Source organism: Lipophrys pholis (assembly GCF_963383615.2).
Source record: "Lipophrys pholis genome assembly, chromosome: 22".
NCBI lineage: Eukaryota > Metazoa > Chordata > Actinopteri > Blenniiformes > Blenniidae > Lipophrys > Lipophrys pholis.
The window spans coordinates 7,125,527-7,145,019 of NC_137644.1; the positions used below are offsets into that span (position 1 = coordinate 7,125,527).

Sequence of the window (19,493 nt, forward strand, 5' to 3'; positions counted from 1 at the left end):
AGTTATTACACTTAGTGGCCATTATTACATTACTGGTTCTACTGAAGTGAATAATTCAGGGGTTTAAATACACACAAAACATAAATACGTGTACTTTCAAGACGTCAACAGTTGTCCTCTGTAGTTACAATAATCTCTTGTAGTTCGTAATGTGCTGTACAGTTTGGATTCATCTGTAATCTAATTTCCAAAGACACTTCAGGAGGGTCGCAGAGACTATTTCAGAGAGTTTTAAGTCAAATACTCAGGAAATGGAGTAAAATGTTAACCATAGAGAGAATTCCCAGTCTGAACCACTGGTTTGGCGATTCTCACTGATCGAAAACAGAAGTATGTGCATTTTACCCTGAACACACAGCGACCTCTTGTGGTTAGTTATGTGCAGCACAGTTTGATTTGTACAGGAGGATTCAGCGCTACACATGTGAGGAAACCAGTCTTGATAATATAAGAATCAAATATACAAACATGACATTGAATAGAATAATTCTACCCACAAAACCATTAGGTGAGGAAATAAGTGAAGATAGAACTTGCATTATTACAACATTCTTCAGATTTGGTTCAATACAAAGTAATGCAAAGTGCATTTAAGATTAATAAAAAGTTTCTTAAATGGGGAATAAAACCTCATTCCGTTTTAGATTTATTATTTGAAATGTATTTATTATAGAAAAATAAAGTTAGTAACGCTGTCATTTGTTGCCGATAACGTCTCTCTAAACAAATGAATGAATGGATAAATAAAAAATAAAAAATAAAAAATAAATAGGTAAATAAAAAATATAAATAAATAAATAAATAAATAAATAAATAAATAAATAAATAAATAAATAAATAAATAAATAAATAAATAAAGCTTGATCGGCACCACACACATTGGATAATATTGCCCGGTCCAATATGGCGAAGTCTTTGACGTAGCAAATAAAACGTGCCCGTTGTGTCATACCTTCATCTGATATTATTTTTACTATACAAGAATATAGTTTTAAAGTCATGCTCTGTCATTTTTTGACGCAAAACCGGGAGGAAAAAGATAATAGATTGTAGAAAGTTGCCCGGTCCAACATGGCGAGCCAATGCGGCGTCCGCGTGTGGATACGTCCGGACCTGAGCCCAGCCTCTACTGTGATTGGTTGTGACGGGTCCAACCCCGCCTCCCTCCAAAGAGCTGTCACATGCCTCTCATGCGTTCCGCTGCGCGACTCCGCCCACCGCTCCTCCTCTGTGTTATGAAAGCGGAACGGAAGGCGGAGCTAACTCTGTCCTCTGATCGCAGGCTGAGAAGAAGGTAAATTCAACCACCATAATACTTCATTCTATTCATTTTAACGCGGAAACAACACTTCTCTTTGTGCCTTCTCTTCCAGCTACTAATCCCTCCATTGTTTTCGTCTCGTGGCCGCTCGTGGCCGCTCGTGGCCGTTTGCATGTACTGTACATATCCTATAGATCACATACAGTACATGCACGTACTGCCAGCAGGACATAGTGTTCCCTCTGTTTGTAGAACAACTTCTCTATAACCATGTACATGCAGCACAAACCCCCACACATTCATTCACATGTTGTATATATGTGTAATTTAATCTTCTGGATTACTGAGGATGTCTTAAAGTAGCTCAGGGGCATTAATATATATCAAATGACTTGCAGTTTAAGCAAATATTCCCCAACACGATCTGTTTAAATATAACGGATACAGATTTTTGTCATGCATTTGTTCTAAACATGCAGGTTGAACATCTTCTAGAGGTCAAAGGAGGACGCTAAGGTGATATTGAAATGAAACAGTCAAAACTCTTTTGCTCACGTTTTAGTGTTTCATGTATTAGAAACTCAGTTACGCAGTTAAGTCTTCACAGTGTCAGATATGGGATTTGAACCTAACCTTCCTGACACTGCTTGCTTGTCTTATCTCTAATCCATGACTCCCCTCATCATAAAGGATTGTTATTCACACTGGACCTGGTTAGAGGAGTCTGATGCATAAATGTGTTTAATGGAAGCTTGTGGTTGAATTTCTTTCAGCATTTTGGGATATTTTGAGGCTCAAATCAAGATGTAACTAAATAGCTTCCTCCTCTAACATCCAGATTATAGAGCATCTTCCTCCTCTAACATCCAGATCAGAGAGCATCTTCCTCCACTAAGATCCAGATTATAGAGCATCTTCCTCCTCTAACATCTAGATTATAGATCATCTTCCTCCACTAACATCCAGATTATAGAGCATCTTCCTCCTCTAACACCCAGATTATAGAGCACCTTCTTCCACTAACACCAAGATTATAGAGCATTTTCTTCCACTAACATCCAGATTATAGAGAATCTTCCTCCTCTAACACCCAGATTATAGAGCATCTTCTTCCACTAACACCAAGATTATGGAGCATTTTCTTCCACTAACATCCAGATTATAGAGCATCTTCCTCCTCTAACATCCAGATTATAGAGCATCTTCCTCCACTAACATCCAGATTATAGAACATCTTCCTCCTCTAACATCCAGATTATAGAGCATCTTCCTCCACTAACTGCTGTAACATCCATATTTTCAGTAACTTTCAGTGATATGAACGGGCAACAGTGAGGATAGAAGCGTTCTAAGTGGGAAATTATTGGATTTATTCAAATGATGTGAGAAATCTGATTAAATAATCCATACTTGTAATCACAGGACCCAGAGGACAGTTGCCAGGTTTTCCTGATTCTCTTTATTCTGCTCACAGATCCACTCCAGACGTCCATCATGCTGCGTGTCACCACTGCCTCCTTGTGCACCTACTGCCAGAGGATGAGGCTGCTGCTCCCTCCCTCCTCTGCCTCCGCCTCTTCATCATCATCATCCTCCTCCTCTTCATCATCCTCCTCCTCCTCCTCAGTGGCCTCTCCTGTCAGAAGACTGGAAAACCAGTGCACCGTGGACGCCCTCTACGAGCTCTCGGTGGACATTCGGAAAGTGAGGAAGTTCAAGGGCTGGGTTCTGTCCGAGGGTTCTGCGTACGTGTCGGAGACCGCCGACCTGCTGCGGGACATGGGAGCCGACACCACGGCCATCGCCCGCATCCTGGAGGACCACCCTGAGGCCGTGCTGTGCCAGCCCGGGGACGTGGCGGCGCAGCGAGACCTCTGGGTGTCCGTGTGTCCCAACAAGCGCGAGCTGATGGGAATCATCGAGAAGTTCCCCGCCTCGTTTTTCACCACAACCCACCACGGGAACCAGCGGGCCAACATCCTGTACCTCCAGGGCCTCCGCCTCAACAAGAGGATCATCAGCAGGCTGATGGCCAGCGCCCCCCAGAGCTTCAGCCGCCCCGTGGAGCGCAACAAGGAGGTCATCCACACGCTGCGGGAGATCTACCTGGACCTGGGTGGGGACGAGGGGAACCTGCGGGTTTGGCTGCAGAAGCTGCTCAGTCAGAACCCCTACATCCTCCTGCGGCCCGCCGAGGCCTGGAGGGACAGCCTGGGCTTCTTGTGGGAGCAGGGCTTCACCACGGAGGAGCTGCTCAGCCTGGTGTCCAGCCTCAGGGCGTCGGTGGCCGAGCTGCAGCCCGAGTCCATGCGGCAGGCGCTGGTCTACGTGGAGGGCGTCCTCTCCTGCTCCAAGGACGAACTCAGGCAGGTGGTGATCCGCTGCCCCGCCGTCTTGTACTACTCCCTGCCCACCCTGATGGGCCGCTTCCAGGGGCTGATGGACTCCGGGGTGAGCACGGAGCAGGTGAAGGAGTCCCCCAACGTGCTGGAGCTCACCACGCAGATCGTGCTCTACCGCATCCACAAGCTGGCCTCGTACGGCTACGACGTGCGCTCCGGCTCTCTGGACGTTATCGTGGGGACCAAGAAGGACTTCGAGATGAGCTACGCGAAGCTGCATCTGCGGCAGCAGCGGCCGCTCTTCAACCCCGTCGCCCCGCTCAGATCGGCGGAGGAGTGACGGTCAGGACGAGAGCAAGCGCAACGAGAGAGGAAATCTTGAGTTCTCAGTTCCAAATCCGCTTTATGGTCAAAAGTGCAGGAAAGTCTGTTTATTCCCTTTTAAATGCGCAGTACAGGGCGGCGATGAAGTCCTCACGCTATAATGTGGTCGAGTTTCACAATAATGATCTGCAATGCAATAAATCTAACGGCGCACTTTCTCTCGGCCCTAATTTAAGTCAGCTGTGGCTTTACATAATAATACATAAACTCATGCAAATAGTAAGCAGTGGCCCCGTTTCCACCACGTCTCCCAGTGAAAACGCAAAACTTTGGTTGTTTTGCGTCTCAGTTTACGCGACCGCGGTGCTCAGAACCAATGAAAACACAACGTTTCTGAAACGCGTGCACACCACGGCGGTAGTAAATAGTACGTCTGCACATGTGCGAGTGGACGGACAATAACGACAATGGCGGCGTCCGTCGTGTCATGACTCCCTGTCCATATTCTCCCGGGACTTGGGGGTTTTAGAGTCGACAGTCGGAAACCCCAAAACGATGCGTTTTCTCTTGTAATGTCGTGTAAACGAGGCCTTATGAAAAAGTAAATTTATTTTAACAGCAGAGTCTCTTTTACACAAGGGCAGCGGTCGTCTCCCAATCAGAAGGTTGCTGGTTCGATTCCACATCTCCCTCTTTCCTCACGTCGAAGTGTCCTTGAGCAAGACGCTGAACTCCAAATCCATTGCGATGGATGGACGAGGCAGCCGCCTCCACTGGTGTGTGAGAGGACGAATTCAAACTGATTTCCCGGCTTCTTGTGCTTCTAATGTTGTAACGTTATTAACTGATGATGGACGAGGCAGTTTGAACGGCGTCCCTGCCTTCGTCTCCTCCTTGACCCACCTCAACACTAAGCCGGCGATGACTCCCTCTGCCGACGCGTTTACAGACATAAACTGTATTTTATGTGGCAGACGTGAAAATAACAGCAGATTGTGGCAACTGGAAGTGCAATAAATGTAATAATTTTACATTTTTAAATGACATGTTGTGCCAAAAAGCTGTTTTGTATTTGAAGCGTGCTCATCCGGGGTGTGCGCTCCTTCAGGGGGAAGCTGTGGATATTACGCGAAAAACTCAGAATTTACTCGAAATAACTCACATTTACTAAAGCTTTCAAAGCTTTGTGTTTATTGTTTTAAACCTATTTATCGCTCATTTATCAGCATCTCAAATAACTTATTGTTAATTTCTGGAGTTTCTTTTGAAAGGATGAAATCTCATTTCTCACACATAATGTCACATGACACAGTATGCAAGCAGACAAACCAACAGACCGAAAGCGGTTGTATTTTTAAACCCAGTTTTTATTAAACAAGCACAATAAGAAGGAACAAGAAACGAGTGAAGCGCGTCTCTCCAGTGGGACATTTATTGGGGATTGTACAGTAAGAAGAACCGGGGGAGGGGCATGGTGATATGAAGGCTTTGTGATCCTCTCACTTTTTCTCAAAAAAAACCATTGAGGAGGAAAGAAAACAATCCACTTGTACTGAGAAAGAAAGGAAACGATCCAAACACTTCAGGTAGTATCTACACTGAACCGGAGTCGACGTTATTAACACACAAGCTTTCTGAGCTCTTTATTATTATTATTGTCAGTGGTTTGTTGTTACTCCCTAGAATGGACGGCGATAAACGGTTTTTTTTTTTCTTTTTTTTTTTATTATTGAAAATTTCCCAGAAGGAGAATCCATCTGCAGTGATATCTCATATCAAAAATATATCAATGGGTCTATGGCTACACAAAGAGAGAGAAACACACATACAATATCCAAATATGTACAAGTTGTATGTGAGCTGCTTTTTTAGCAAATTCATTATATACACAAGGAACACGAAGCCAAAGATACACACAGTGTAACAGCCTCTCCCCGCCGGACCGAGCAGTCCAGGATCTGCAGTCTGCAGGAGAAATGTGTGCGTGGATCTGAAGGGCGGTGGGTTCGGGGGAGGGGGCCGGGGGTCATGCAGCACCGTAGGGCCGGAACAAAATGTTTTAAGTGTCTGTTTCCTTTTTGGCTGTGTACACGGTGCGACTGGTGGAGGGTCGGCAGAGGAACCTGCAGGAGACAGGAAGACGTCCAGTCAGTCGGCGGGCGACAAAATTTAGGACCAACGTGATTTTAACGACTAAAACAATTTATCTGGAGACGAAAGTAAAACAAAACGTGAAAACACAAAAGTATTTTAGTCCACAAACAGCCCATTTTCGTCACGAGAATAATAACTGTTAAAGTTAAGCTTCTTTTTTAAGTTTTTGTTTGTCAAGAATGATTTATTAAATCAATTCCTGTTGAAAAGGTAAAAAATAAACGACATATATTCTGTTAAAATACAGTTATGACATAGAATAAATATAATAAAGTTTAATCACCATTATGAAAATACAGTATTAAAAAAAATGATAACCTCAACCTAAAGTAAGTTTTAATGAAACTTTCTGGAGTGTCCAGAAAACTTCTCCTACAGCTGTTGCATTATGGGTATTTTTTTTACAAACTCACCCTGACAGCATGGCTTTGAGGCTAGTACTAGTTCTCTATCTTCCATGGCAGCATCACCGATATCTCAGTTTGGGTCTCAGTGTTGCGTTGTGTCGCTACTCTTAAGATATTGGTTTAAAAAAACATCTGTTTTCTTTAAAAAAAAAACTTTTTCTCATTGGAATAATAACCATTTATTTCCTCCACGTAGCCAAAAGAACTAAACTTTGAGGACTAACTTAAGAGTATGCGTTGGTGCGGCTCAGTGACGTACCACTTTCACGTTATGCAACGTGATTGACACGGTTACAGAACCGGCAATTGGAGGAGAAACTTTAAGTGCCGCTCATTACGCTCGGTCGTGCGTCGGTATAACAGCGAGCGCGATATAAACACAGCATGTGTGGCTGAGCGTTTGAGCTCACCTCTTTAGTGGTTGCTCTGCCTCTGAAGTTTGGAGCCTTTCCAGTTGCCGGCGTCCTCGCTGTGGCGTTTGCCGCTGGTCTGAGAGGCGGAGTGATGATCGAGCCCTTTAAACACAACAAACACAGCTTCCACTAATCAGTGACCTACTAAGAGGAAGACGGCTCAGACTAATGATAGTGAGGTTTATACAGTCTGCTGCAGCACAGTATTCATCTAAATAAAAACCGTATCACTATAATTAGCTGAGGTGGCTTTTTATTTACTTTCTATTTTATTACTGACCTTTTTGCATCGCGGGCCCGGGAATCTGCTGAGTGTAATGCATCATGGCGCCACTGGCAGGGTAACCTGGAACGGCACGCGAGATTCGAGGATTAGAAATGGCTCCGCGAGCACAGAGACGTCCAGACGGTCCCAAGACGCTCACCCTGCTGATTTGTGGCCATGGCGGTTTGCGGTTCGCCCTGCAGATACATCATGCCGCCGCTCTGCCAGTCGGCCTGGGAGTGAACCGGCAGCTGATAGCCTGGAACCACAGAGCTAGAGGGAGCGGCGGTGGCGTGCGACGACTCCACGGGGAATCCCATCGAGTCCCCGGACGGCTCGCTGCAGCCGTTACCGTTCACCCCGGAGTTGGATGGAACTGAAGCCAGAAGGCCTGCGGACACAGGAAACCGTCAGGATCTCACACAATCAGAGTTTGTAAGAACTTTTACTTTTTTATTTGAACGTATCGATGGCGTAAAAGCCACTCGGGCCTTTTTTGCCCCTCGTGGTTTGACCCCCCCCCCTCCCCCATCGTCTCCCGCCGCTCACCGAGGCCTCGGTAACAGGACAGCTGCTGGTAGATCTGCTTCATCCTCTCGATGTTGAGGCGGCTGGCCTCGGCGTGGTGCACCATGGGCTTGGGGTAATGCACGCCGATGATGCACTTGGCCGCCTTCTGCACGACCTCCGGGGCGTTCCAGGGGTCGTAGATGTACTTGGCCGGGAAGCCCCGCAGAATGGGCAGGTAGCGCCTGAGAAACGGACACACGGGGAGCGTCAGTGGGCGAGTAGTTCACTTGGACAAACACCGTCAGTGAAGTGATATGAACACACCAGTGAGTCAGCGTCGCCCCCACACGCAGATGGAAAACACACAGGACATGTCAGAACATGACACAGTCGCTAATCCAACCTTTATCGAGGTTTGGTCTCAATTTAAAAGTCTAAATCTTATAAAGCATTTTTGACAATAAAGTCAAAGAAACTTTGAAAAGAAATTGAAATTTCAAAAGTTTGAGAAAAAACCCCAAACAAGAAGAAAAATAAAGCTGAAATAATGACAAAAAGTTAAAAATAAAACCATAAAAATTGTGAAATGTCACACGAAAATTTGGAAAAATATTTAAAAAGAAACTGAAATGATTAAAGAAAGTAGAAACACTACGAACGAGATTTAAGAAATGGTGTAGATACTGGTTGTGAAGTGGAATTTACGAACAATAAAAGTAAAAAAAGTGTTGTTGATACACAAAGCACATCCCAGGCGACTCCTTCGGATCAGTTCTCCAAACTAACAGTGAACCTGTGTGACTCACCGGATGTAGTCCCCGTTGGGGTCGGTGCGCCGCCCGAAGCCCACCGGACAGTAGCAGTGGAAGAACTGCTGGAAGAAGGAGCTGCAGGAGAGCCACATCCAGCTTCCTGCGTTGACGCTCCAGTCGGCGTCCAGCAGCAGCTCCTCGAACACCTTCGCACACAAAACGGCTCCAGTTAGACACAGAACGCTGTCAACAGGTTTCGTTTCCAATGGATTCCAGAGAGAGAAATAAGTGTAATAATTATAATTATAATAATAACAATAATAATTGTTTTGATTGTGTGGACAAGTTTTCCAGAAGATTTTCTGGTTCCAACGGATCATTATTGACTTTGAGACTCTGGGTTTGGTTTAAAGATTAAAAAATAAAAAAAAAGGCATTTCAAGACTTGGAGACTGGAATTCACTTTGTATTTAACTCATCAGTATTGCTCAGCATAGTAGAAGCAGCACTAATCAGGAGAGGGTATGAGGGGGTACCTTCATGCCCTCCTCCCAGCTGATCCACAGGTCTCCCCGGGTCAGGAAACAGGCCACGGCGTGCCGGGCCAGGTGGTGGATCCAGCCCTCCTGCCTCAGCTGGGTCATGATGGCGTCGATCCAGGGGAAGCCGGTGCGGCCCTCCGCCCACTTGGCCAGCGCCTCGGCGTTGCGGTCCCAGGGGATCTGCACGCAGATGGGGTTGCTCTCCATCTTGTCGAAGCAGGGGTTGTTGGTGGCCGCCGTGTAGAAGAACTCGCGCCAGAGCAGCTGGCCGTAGAGCGAGAGGGGGGGCGAGCTGTTCTTCTTCACCTTAACGAGGAAGAGCAGAAACAGGTGAACCTCCAAGACACTCAACAACCACCATCAGGTTTCGGAGAGCCGACTTGCTCCTCGCTCTGGTGTTACGTTCTGGTCCCGGGCTGCACCTACCTTCTTGTAGAGGTCGGTGAGTTTGAAGTAGAAGAGGCGGCAGGACAGGCAGCCGAAGCGCAGGTACGGACTGAGGCCCGTCGGGCTGGCCAGCAGCGAGTTGGCGTTCATTCTGGGACGCTCGAAATTGGCGACCCACGCCTGAAGACGACAAGAGACCAGATGTGGAAATGTGGAAACGCACTTCAGGAAACTGTCAAGTCTGATTCCATTTCCATTTTAACTGGGTTTGAACTCTCTTGGTTCATTTTTGCTTCGTATCTCAATTGGGATTCGAACGTCGAAACCACCACGGATGTCGACAGGGGACAGAGTGATGATTGCGAAGAGACAGATCTTAAATCAGGGGTGTCAAACGTAAGGCCTGTGGGCCAAAACTGGCCCAAATAGATGAACCAACCCATAAACAGTAATGGAAATGAAGAAACCCTAGGACTCATGAAGACATTCTCTTGGTCTGATTTGACTCACCTTCCTCTCCAGGTGCCTCTCTAGTCGTGTGAGGGCTTCAGTCTCTCCTCCCGGCCACACGGCGGAGGACAGACCTTCTGTATCGAAACCTGCAGGATCACATCAGAGCACGTTAAACTGACTTTCCTGAGTCTTTGACCGTGTGGAATCAGCTCTCGGGTCCATTGGGGGGGGGGGGGGACTCACCCAGTTCTTCCAGAGACGGGACCCCGAACTTGTCGTCGTGGTCCTCGAACAGCGGCGTCGTGCACTTCCCCATGACTTCTGCGGTGATGGACTCGGCGGGGACCTCCACCGCCTCCATGCGGCTGATGAGGGTCTGGAACCGCTTGTAGGTGAGCGGGGACTGACCCCCGTTCAGCTCTATGATCCTGCAGAGTGACGGCGAGATCAAAGAGTCACGCACCGAGTCAAACGCCTCGGGGGCGGAGGCGGCGACGAGAGTCGAAGATGTACTCACTTGTCCAGGTCATAGAGTGTGTGGGAGATGCGGACTGTCACCTCCACTCCAGCCTCAGAGGCCAGCTTCTTGATGGCTGCATCGCGCTCCTTCCCGAAGGGCTCGGAGTCGTACTCATAAGACAGACGAGTGATCTTCCACTCCTGCAGGAAACGAAGCAGAAACAAAAGTGAAAACGGAGTTCAAGAACGGTTGAAGTGGAAAACGTGTGGAGCAAGGCTTCACCTTGAAGAGTCTGGGAAAGACATCAGTGGGTTGGCCTCGGATCACGAACAGACGGGAGTTGAGCTTCCGGAGGCTGGAGTCCAAGTCCTCGAGACTCTGCAGTAAGAACCTGCAGGAGGAGCAGAGAGCGGGACGTGAGCGGCGTGCGATCAAACTGCTTTAACGAGGGGAAGCAACCGTCTCTCTGGTCTACACAGCCTCACTCGTGTTTAATTACTTCTACAGCGGGCCGGATGAAGGTATCCTGAGAGCGAGCGAGTGGCTGGGGGAGGATGAAGGAGGGAAATGATGAAGAGATTCCAGTTTTTCTAAAGAAACGAAGACTGATACGTGGTTATTTTTGTCCAAACAAAACTGTATGACTGTCACCCGAACAAAATAATAATGAGATTGCCATGATATCATTTTCTCTTCTTTATAATTACATTCAATTCAGTTCTGAATTGTTTAAACTAAATATCAATGAAAACACACAATGGGGCAATGCAAAAGAAGCGATTAGTGGCACGAAGAACTAATTTCCACATGAAGAAAATATAACCAGTCGGGTCTTTTCAGTGAGAAAGCAGAGCGACTGACCAGGCTACAGTCACTAGGAACCTTTCACTGTGAACAAGGAGACACAGTAACTGTGTCACTGTTAGATAATGATCAACCTGAAACTCCTCACTATGGGATGAAATTAAATGTATTATATGATGTTTCAAACCCAGCAGAGAGCTCATATTGGGAAAGTGCAGGTCGACGTAGAATCGACGGGTACAGCAAAAGAAGGTTTGGTCAAAATAAATCAAGATGGCTTGATGGTTAATGTGCTGATATACCGTATTTTCCGGACTATTGAGCGCACCTTAATATTTGCTGCACCGGCAAAATTTAAAAAGAAAAAAAAAAAAAGAAAAGTACAAGCTGCACTTGACTATAAGCTGCAGGTGTCCACGTTGTGACACGGCAGGAATTTCACTGTGGGTTTGCTCATATTTTCATCAATCACCAACCAGCCAAACCAAAGAATTTGTCAAAAACCAACCAACCTTCATCCATCTATACTCGTTCTTTTCAACCTGCCATTGGGGAAAGGGACACCCCTAGCGGTTATGGCCGGCAATGTACATTCAACTGAGAAAGTAGAGCATTAGGTAGGAATGAAATGCAATAAATCTGATCGATGTCAATACTTTATAACATAATTTGAGATGATCTCAGCAATATAACCAGAAAAAGAAGCCAAAAATTCAGAATATATGCGAGGCACAAAACAGTAGAACACTTCTTGCCCCAAATACTTAAGGCTTAACGTGAAACCGATAATGTGTTTAATAGCTGAGGAAACACTTTTCTTCTGCTGTGTTCACTGTGGTTGGAAGAATAATTACCCTTAAAATAGAGCAAGCACCTTTAAGCCGATGATGTATGTGCTCCAAGCATCCAAATTTCAGGTTATGTAAACTTCCCCAAAAATCGTTCTGACTTGTGTTTTGCTTACTTCATGCAACAATTATGTCAATGACATGTAACTGCCTCCAACATTGAGCCTCACAGAACTTCTGCAGTTTGAAAATACTTATTCCTACTGAATGAAATGGGCCAGTTTGCATCTGTGCAATTCTGTGTAAGTAACTTAATGTGACCTCGACGTGGCACCAATAGACCAGAGTTACCAGGTTACTGAGTTTTGCTGGAAAGAAATCGTTTGTTTTCTCAAGGTGGCCAAAACAACAACAAGCTTGGTCCAGGACAGAACTTTTCATACTACATAAACAACTCAGGTGCAGAAATACAACTTCTACAAAAACCCCGCCCACTTAGAATTTCTGACAAATCAGAAAACAAGATACAAGAATCGGTTGGTGCAGAGTATTGTGTGAACCTTCGTAATCCTGCAGTACCTCTTCTACACAGAACTGTGCTAGTTATCGATAAGCACAAATGTCTGTCTTCTCTCGTGTTACTTTATTGATTCCGGGTGATTCTGGTCACAAGCTCACTTCTCTAACGTCTAGACTTCAACAGGACTGATCAGCAAGTACAAAACTTCCCCTTTTCAAGAGTCAGTCGATTTCTGCGAAAACTACAAAGAACAAAACAATCAAGGAAGACAAGAATGAAGATCAACAAGACGTGGGAAAAGAATATCCAGACAGATACAAGTAGAACTCAAGAGGACAAATGTCGAAGGGCTAATGCTAAACCAACAGAACAAGGAGAAATAAACAAGAAGGGCGAGGACAAGATGCACAAAAATAAAAAAAATTAAATGAAACTTAATACTGAAAACGGTCTTGAACTTCTCCCTGAGGCTGGATTATGGTGGCAGTGGATGAGTCAACCGGTCTTCATCACCGCTTTGTGTGACGTCAATCAACACAATCGCCACAGTCTGAGCCAACTGGTGGAAATACGACCAACAGGAACATCTCAATGCTCTCACATGTTCTACTTGATTATGTTTTGTACTGCATATTTTACACAGTGGCTCTCTTTAAATCACCCTTGTAATAAAAGGGGGGGGGGGGACACACAGGTACACGTGTGCAGAGGAAGCAGCAGTAATGTGTCGCTTCCCGTGCCGTTGCTATAGGGAACAAAATTCGTAGGTGGAAGATTTCCTGTTATCCTGCAAGCCAAAGCAGGTCTGTCACTAATGGAAAATAACCAGTCCACGCTCTCCTGTGCAGTACGGAATCAAATTACCTCAACATCTGTGATCCATTCTCCTAGAAAAGCTCTCGTCTCCTGATTAAGACACTCCAAACATTCCAGCCAGATGTGTACAGGATGAAATGACAGTTTGAATCACAATGGAAGGACTCAATTTAATGCCACAGTTCTGGGAGTAAATCCACCATTAAATGTGAATCTGAATGTGGACAAAGACGTGTGACTAACCATCGAACTTAAGGATTTGACTTCAAACGTCTCACAGAAAGACAATCGTTTCTACACGTGTTTCTATATAAACGACAAGCCTCAAAAACAATACGCCTTAAGACTACAGTTAATGATTCTTTTCATTGCAGAGGTTCACAACCTATCCTAGCTTACATAGCAAGCCTGTCACCAAATACACTATTTTCACGCGGCTCCAGCTCTCTGCAAACCTATCTTGACCACGATGCCACCAGCTGCTTTGTGCTCCTGACCTCTGAGGTCAGTGTGTGACGAGACAAAACCAGACTCATACCTCGAGACTCCGTCACCATGCCGCCGAGGAATCCCCCCCATGTGTGTTTACCGTGACATTCGCCACACTGTGCTCTCCCTGCTCGGCCCTCCTACCCTTATATAAACATTACCGAGCAGCGCCACTCTAATTACCTCCGCCTTGAACCTCTTCCCCCTCGGCGTGAAGGTCTCTTTTCGTAACCACGACCCTTAAACACGAGGTGAAACTGAATATCAGACGGACGCTGCTTTGTTGGGGATTAGCGTCTGTACAGTGCAGCGAGTTGTCGGGGGTTACAATGCGGCGGGAAAAACAGAAGTAGGTCACAAAGTGTGGAAGGCGACGGGAGGTTTGCTACAAACACACTGACCTACTTGTGCAGTGCCTGGCAATGCCAGAGGGGGCCGGGGGGGGGGGGGTTCAGAGAGGATGACACCCCCCGACCTGACATCTCGTCTTTCACATGCTTTCCCTTTGATATGTGGGATCTGAATGACCCAGAGACTGAAGAGGCCTTCCTCGCTTGTTTTATGTACAAAAGCCTGTGTGACAATTTAATCACACACTAGTGCAAGAAATGAATTACAAATACTGCAATCAAGTATAATTTTGGGTTCTTTTTTAGAATATGTAATTCAACCCATGCTTGAGTACATTTTGAACTTTAAAAATGGTAAAGATCTTGTTTGAAACACAGATTTCTTTACCGATGTTTGGCAAAAAAGTGCTTCAAATCAACCGAACGTCTGTTGTTGACCATGCAAGCAATTGTGACTGCTGAAGCCCCCGTTTACACAACGTCTTCCAAGTGAAAACGCAAAACTTTTGTTGTGTTTTGGGAGCTGAAAATGCGTGTTTTTGAAAATAGTTCCCAAGGTGGAGCTTTTTGAAAAGCTGTTGCGCACATCTTTTTCAGGGTTTTCTGTCGCTGCATGTAAACGAACATTATTTTCAAAACGTCGATGGTGTAAACACAAAACTTCTCTGAAACAAAAATGCAAAAACGGTTTTCACTTGAAGTGTTGTCATGCAAAGAAGGTCGAAGTAACCTGCGTGTTTTGTTTGCTTGTTAAGCTCTGTCACCTGTCACTGTTGAGCTTAACCCCGTGTGTGGACATTTGGCCTGGCGTCACTTATTTAACTATTTAAATATCATTCTTTCTCTGTGGAGCCAGGTAAAAAGAATCCCCCCATGGGATTGAAAAAGTACTCTGATTGTGATTGATACTTTGAATGGTTTTGGAGAACAGTGCTTTGAATAAAAGCTTTTGGTGTAACTGTTCTCTTTCCACCTCTGCTGACGTGTCCAACAAACTCCATTTTGTTTTCCATCTACTCCACAAAAGATAAAGATCCCACTCCAACACATTTATGACCCAACTTCTATTTGTCTGAGATGTGCTCTTCACACTGAAGATGAGACATTTTAATCCACTCAGAATGTTTTTCTCTCCATATTTAGAGATGAACGGTTTTGCTCCATATACATGTCCGACATGTGCAAATAAATAAATAAATAAACAGATAAAGGGAATGAATGAGGGCAAAGTGAATGATGTGCGTGAGCACTGCGTCACCGCCGTTACGTAACCATGGAAGCAAAACATGGATGCTCAAAACAGACACGCCTTTCCTAATGCTGCCGCTGCAGCTGCCCCACTCTTCCAGAGTCGGGAACCGCGTCGCTCACCCGGAGTGGGAAAAAGAAAGGAAAAACATCCAGCGAGACCTCCCGCTGCACTGCACACGTCTTACATTCGCCAGAGGCTCGCTGGTTTCCATACAAGGCCGGACACGGCGCGAGCCGGGCGGGTAAACGTCTGGGCCAGAGACCACACAGACTGAGATGACTTCTAGAAACACAGGAGGATTAAAGAAACAGGGACAAACTGCGAAACGTCCTCTAATCTCAACCGTCCTCTCTCGCTCTCTCTTATCTCACTTCACATGAGTCTGCAAAGCTTCCTACACATTTGTGTCACCCGGACTCAAAACGGCTCGTCCCCGCCTCGGCTGTCAAATTCCTGTCGAGAGTCTGGAGTTCAGGATGCGTCGCTTACATAAAACCGACTGGAGCTGAGTGGGGAAGGCCGTGTATGTGCTGTAAAACCTTAATGTGAACCAGTCTGCGGCCGGCTGCATGCGTGACGAATCTCTGGAGAAACAACGATTAACTGTTATATCATCGCTAATTACAGTCTGGCAGGCAGGTGATCATCAAAACACCAAAAACACTATTTACCCAGCTGAGATCATGCCTTGATTTCTGCTCTAATTATTTATTTTGCCCGATTTAATTGATGTAATTGGTGTTTCCTCCGTTCCTGACGCTCTGCTGAAAGGTGATTACAAGGCGAAGACTCCAGTTTAATGTGCGACTGCAGCTGAGTACGTATGATTGAGTGAAATGCGTTTAAATTAGGAATTCAATGCTCATGTTGAAGGTGGAATATGGCATTGTGTGACTATCAATCATCATCTGGCTGTGCCACGCAGATACATTCATTTGCTGAATAAACAATCAGACCTTTCCAACATGAATAAGAAACAAAATTAAGAGAAATGTTTGAGTGACTGGAGTGCAGGTACTTGACGGTTTGTGTGTTTTATAACCAGGTCAGGAACTAATAAATATGAGGAAGCGTCGCAGTTAAAGTCCAAGGGAAGTGAGATGAATAACCGAGTTAATAATTAACCTCTCAATGGCTAAATGAAGAACAGAAATATTTTATTAATATCAGAGGGAAATTCATTTTTTTAAAAGAAGAAATGGAGGCGGCTCAATCCACCCAATGGGAGAAGTTTGGGGGTTCAGTGTCTTGCTCAATGGCACTTTGGACAGGTGAGGAATCAAACCCAACCAAGCCACAGCCAATTTATATCTCTCGCCTTCAAAACTTGGTTGAAATTCTGATGGATTCTTTTTCATTAATTCATCTGTTGATCAAAATGATGAAGAATCTTCAAGCACTTGGTCGTCTTCAGGATCGAGTTTAATCTGAACACGCTCCAACCGAAAATCATTCTTTCTGTATAAATATGAACTTTTATGTGGCTTGACAAGATTATTTTATTAACTGGTTTATACTCACAGCAGAAAGGATTAGAAATGATTGGATTCTTTACATTGTATTGATTTTTTTTCTTAATCATTTAAGATAAAATCATGAAGAATTATACTGTGAAGTGACATCGAATGGATTACAGTCTTATGTGGCCAATTTAACTAAATAAATTACAATTAATGCCACATTTACTTTATGATATAATAATTTACTGAGTGTATTCATAAAACGTATATAAACAATTAAGTATTTTGCACCAGATTGTTTCATTAGAATTGGCTTTACAGTGAGATTGTAGTCATGTTCTGTAGTAATTGTTTGGTTCTGTCAAAAATATCGACATTTTCATCACAGATAATCTACACCATGACAAATGTTTTTTCAAAATTTTACATTTTTCGTGGCACTATGTAACCGCTCCGGCTCATTCAAGTTGAAACTGGACTGAATGTGACTTCTGAACATAAATGTGTTTGACATATATATTGAATCAAATACCTGCAAAATACTAAATATTTAGATATAGAGTAGTATTACTCAAATGCTGACACCGTTTTCAAGTGAAAGCACCTGTGAAAGCTCCTATTGTTAATGTTTATTTGTGTATGGTTGTTTGCACCCGTGTTTGGTTTTATCACAAAAAATAGATATAAAACAGAAGCGTCGACTCGTGTTCTAACATGAAAACCACGCCATTTACAGTTACACGACAGCGTTCCAAGTGACAACGTCTTGCTCTCTTCAGAAAAGTTTAGCGTTTACACGGCAGCAGCAGAAACGCTGAAAACAATCCAGTTAGCACGTTGGGCCATGAGGTGGCGCCGTTGGTTGTTTTTCCAATGAAACCACACGAGAACAATATGTTATAAACTTTGACACAATCCAGAGCAGCTGACATATGTATGGACAGATGACGAATTGGGTGCTGTTCGGGTGAATCTCAAGTATAAAACCACCAATATCTATGACAGAACTAGATTGGGAGTCATGCAGCTGTGAAGGCCGCCATGTTTGCTACTCACGCACTTGTTAACCACGGCGGTGGTGCGCATGTGCGAGTCTGGCGCGTCAAAGAAAAGTTCCACGTTCGGAGCTGGTTTAAAAAGGCGAGTGTTTTCATGTAAACAATGCGTTTCTACTTGAAATGTCGTGGCGTAAAGTGCGAGTGAACAAATGTGTCCTCCCGTGGTGTCGCTCTCTCACCTCCACCTGTTGATCCCCACGTTGGAAGAGCCCGCGAACCAGGGGTCGAGGATGTAGACGCAGCGGACGGTGTCCGCTCCCAGCAGAGATTCCTTGAGCGACGGGTTGTCGTGGAGCCGCAAGCCCTTCCTGAACCAGTGGACCGTATTAATGACCATTACTCAACTGGATGAGTCCTTTTTGGTTCCTTTTTTGTTTTGATTGTCTTTATGAAGCGCTCACTCGAGTTTAAATTCCCACTCTCAACACACACAAAAAAAAAAACAAGGCCACTTGGGAGTCCCGAAAAAATATGATGGAAAAATTGAGGAAATTAGTGCAGATTTTCTTTTCTTTAAACAAAAAAAAAATTATTAACCTTGCTCTAGTTGATTTATTTCCATAGTGTCGAAAAAGTTAGAAACGTGAGTGATCTGAAGCATCGCGCGCTCTGCGAACCCGGCGGGCACTAGGACCTGCTTCAACCGCGGAGCCTCAGCCCGGCGTGTTGTATAACTTGTTTTTCTGAATGGCAAACAAAATGCGCCAAATAAACACTTAAACTCAGAAAAATCTCAGTCCGATTGCGTCTATATTGACAGCATTCACCTATATCTGGATAAAGCAGGAACTTTCTTGCCGTTGACGAGTGTCTGGAGAAAACCTCGCAGCTCCGTGGAAAGCTGGTTATGTAAAAACACAAAATATCTAACTGCGACTTCCGTCTGACACGTGGTCCCAAAAAAATAACGATACTTAGCTGTCGTAAGCCCTCTCTAGGTTCGGTCCGAGCTGTTCCCTGTCGCTGCCGTGGATGTTTTGAGTGGGAATGAGTGAAACTCTTTCCTCTACGTCCGCGAATAGACGCTCTGCCTCATCACCGCACCTACAGCAGTGACTCCGCCCACTGGAGACGCACACGGCTGCGGGCGCGCTGATTGGTCCGAAGCTGTGACTTATGCGTCACAGCGTTGTCACGTTTTTGCAGCGTGTTTGGTCTCCGGGTCTGGAGGAGGGGGGGGGAGGAGGGGATGAGAGGCATGCACACAGACTACTTAGTGAAATGTGACCTTATACAAGCTGAGTTAGGAGGTTTTTTTTTACTAGTTTTCCTGCAAATATATATAAAAAAAATAAAGAATTGTATAGTGGATAAATGAAGCATAGTGAGTAGATGCAAAATAGTTGTAATGATCTCAAATGTGATTTCATACAAGCTGAGTGTTTTTTATTTAATAGTTTTCCTCGAATTATCAAAAAAAATTTATATGTACAAGATAAATGAAGCACCATGAGTATGAACACAGGCTCTCTGAGATTCACTAAAATGTGAGCTTATGCAAGCTGTGCTACCGAGTTATTCCACTAGTTTTTCTTCTAACTATTAAAAAAAGAACCAAACAGATAAATGAAGCATAGTGAGTAGATGCAAAGTAGTTGTAATGTAAGTAATGATAATAATAAATGTAAGTAAAATCTGACTTTATATAAAAGCTGTGTTAGGAGTTGTTGTTGTTGTTGTTGTGTT

General features: G+C 44.7%; 2 protein-coding genes across 2 annotated transcripts; one reads left to right on the forward strand and one right to left on the reverse strand.

Moving 5' to 3' along the window:
• Positions 1-1,232: 1,232 nt before the first annotated feature.
• Positions 1,233-5,319, forward strand: LOC308127019 (transcription termination factor 2, mitochondrial-like). Its single transcript, XM_080491761.1, has 2 exons — positions 1,233-1,294; positions 2,736-5,319. Exon 2 carries the CDS (start codon positions 2,756-2,758, stop codon positions 3,941-3,943), a length of 1,188 nt encoding a protein of 395 aa, XP_080347887.1. The 5' UTR covers positions 1,233-1,294; positions 2,736-2,755; the 3' UTR covers positions 3,944-5,319.
• Positions 5,320-5,588: 269 nt separating this feature from the next.
• On the reverse strand, positions 5,589-18,861 carry cry1a (cryptochrome circadian regulator 1a). The gene is made up of 13 exons (XM_080491760.1): positions 17,987-18,861; positions 10,553-10,661; positions 10,328-10,470; positions 10,054-10,238; positions 9,868-9,956; positions 9,397-9,537; positions 8,965-9,276; positions 8,483-8,634; positions 7,716-7,918; positions 7,327-7,557; positions 7,182-7,247; positions 6,899-7,003; positions 5,589-6,050 (listed from the first exon to the last, which is right to left on the reverse strand). Exons 1-12 carry the CDS (start codon positions 18,142-18,144, stop codon positions 6,903-6,905), a joined length of 1,890 nt encoding a protein of 629 aa, XP_080347886.1. The 5' UTR covers positions 18,145-18,861; the 3' UTR covers positions 5,589-6,050; positions 6,899-6,902.
• Positions 18,862-19,493: the final 632 nt, after the last annotated feature.

Excerpts from the sequence above, each read along its gene's own strand:
- LOC308127019 (XM_080491761.1), top strand. The coding sequence starts at position 2,756 with ATGCTGCGTGTCACCACTGCCTCCTTGTGCACCTACTGCCAGAGGATG.
- cry1a (XM_080491760.1), bottom strand. The coding sequence starts at position 18,144 with ATGGTCATTAATACGGTCCACTGGTTCAGGAAGGGCTTGCGGCTCCAC. Across the intron at positions 8,635-8,964 it reads GCTGGGAGGAGGGCATGAAG|GTGTTCGAGGAGCTGCTGCT; the intron begins GTACCCCCTCAT and ends TTGTGTGCGAAG. Across the intron at positions 7,558-7,715 it reads GTCCTGTTACCGAGGCCTCG|GCCTTCTGGCTTCAGTTCCA; the intron begins GTGAGCGGCGGG and ends CTGTGTCCGCAG.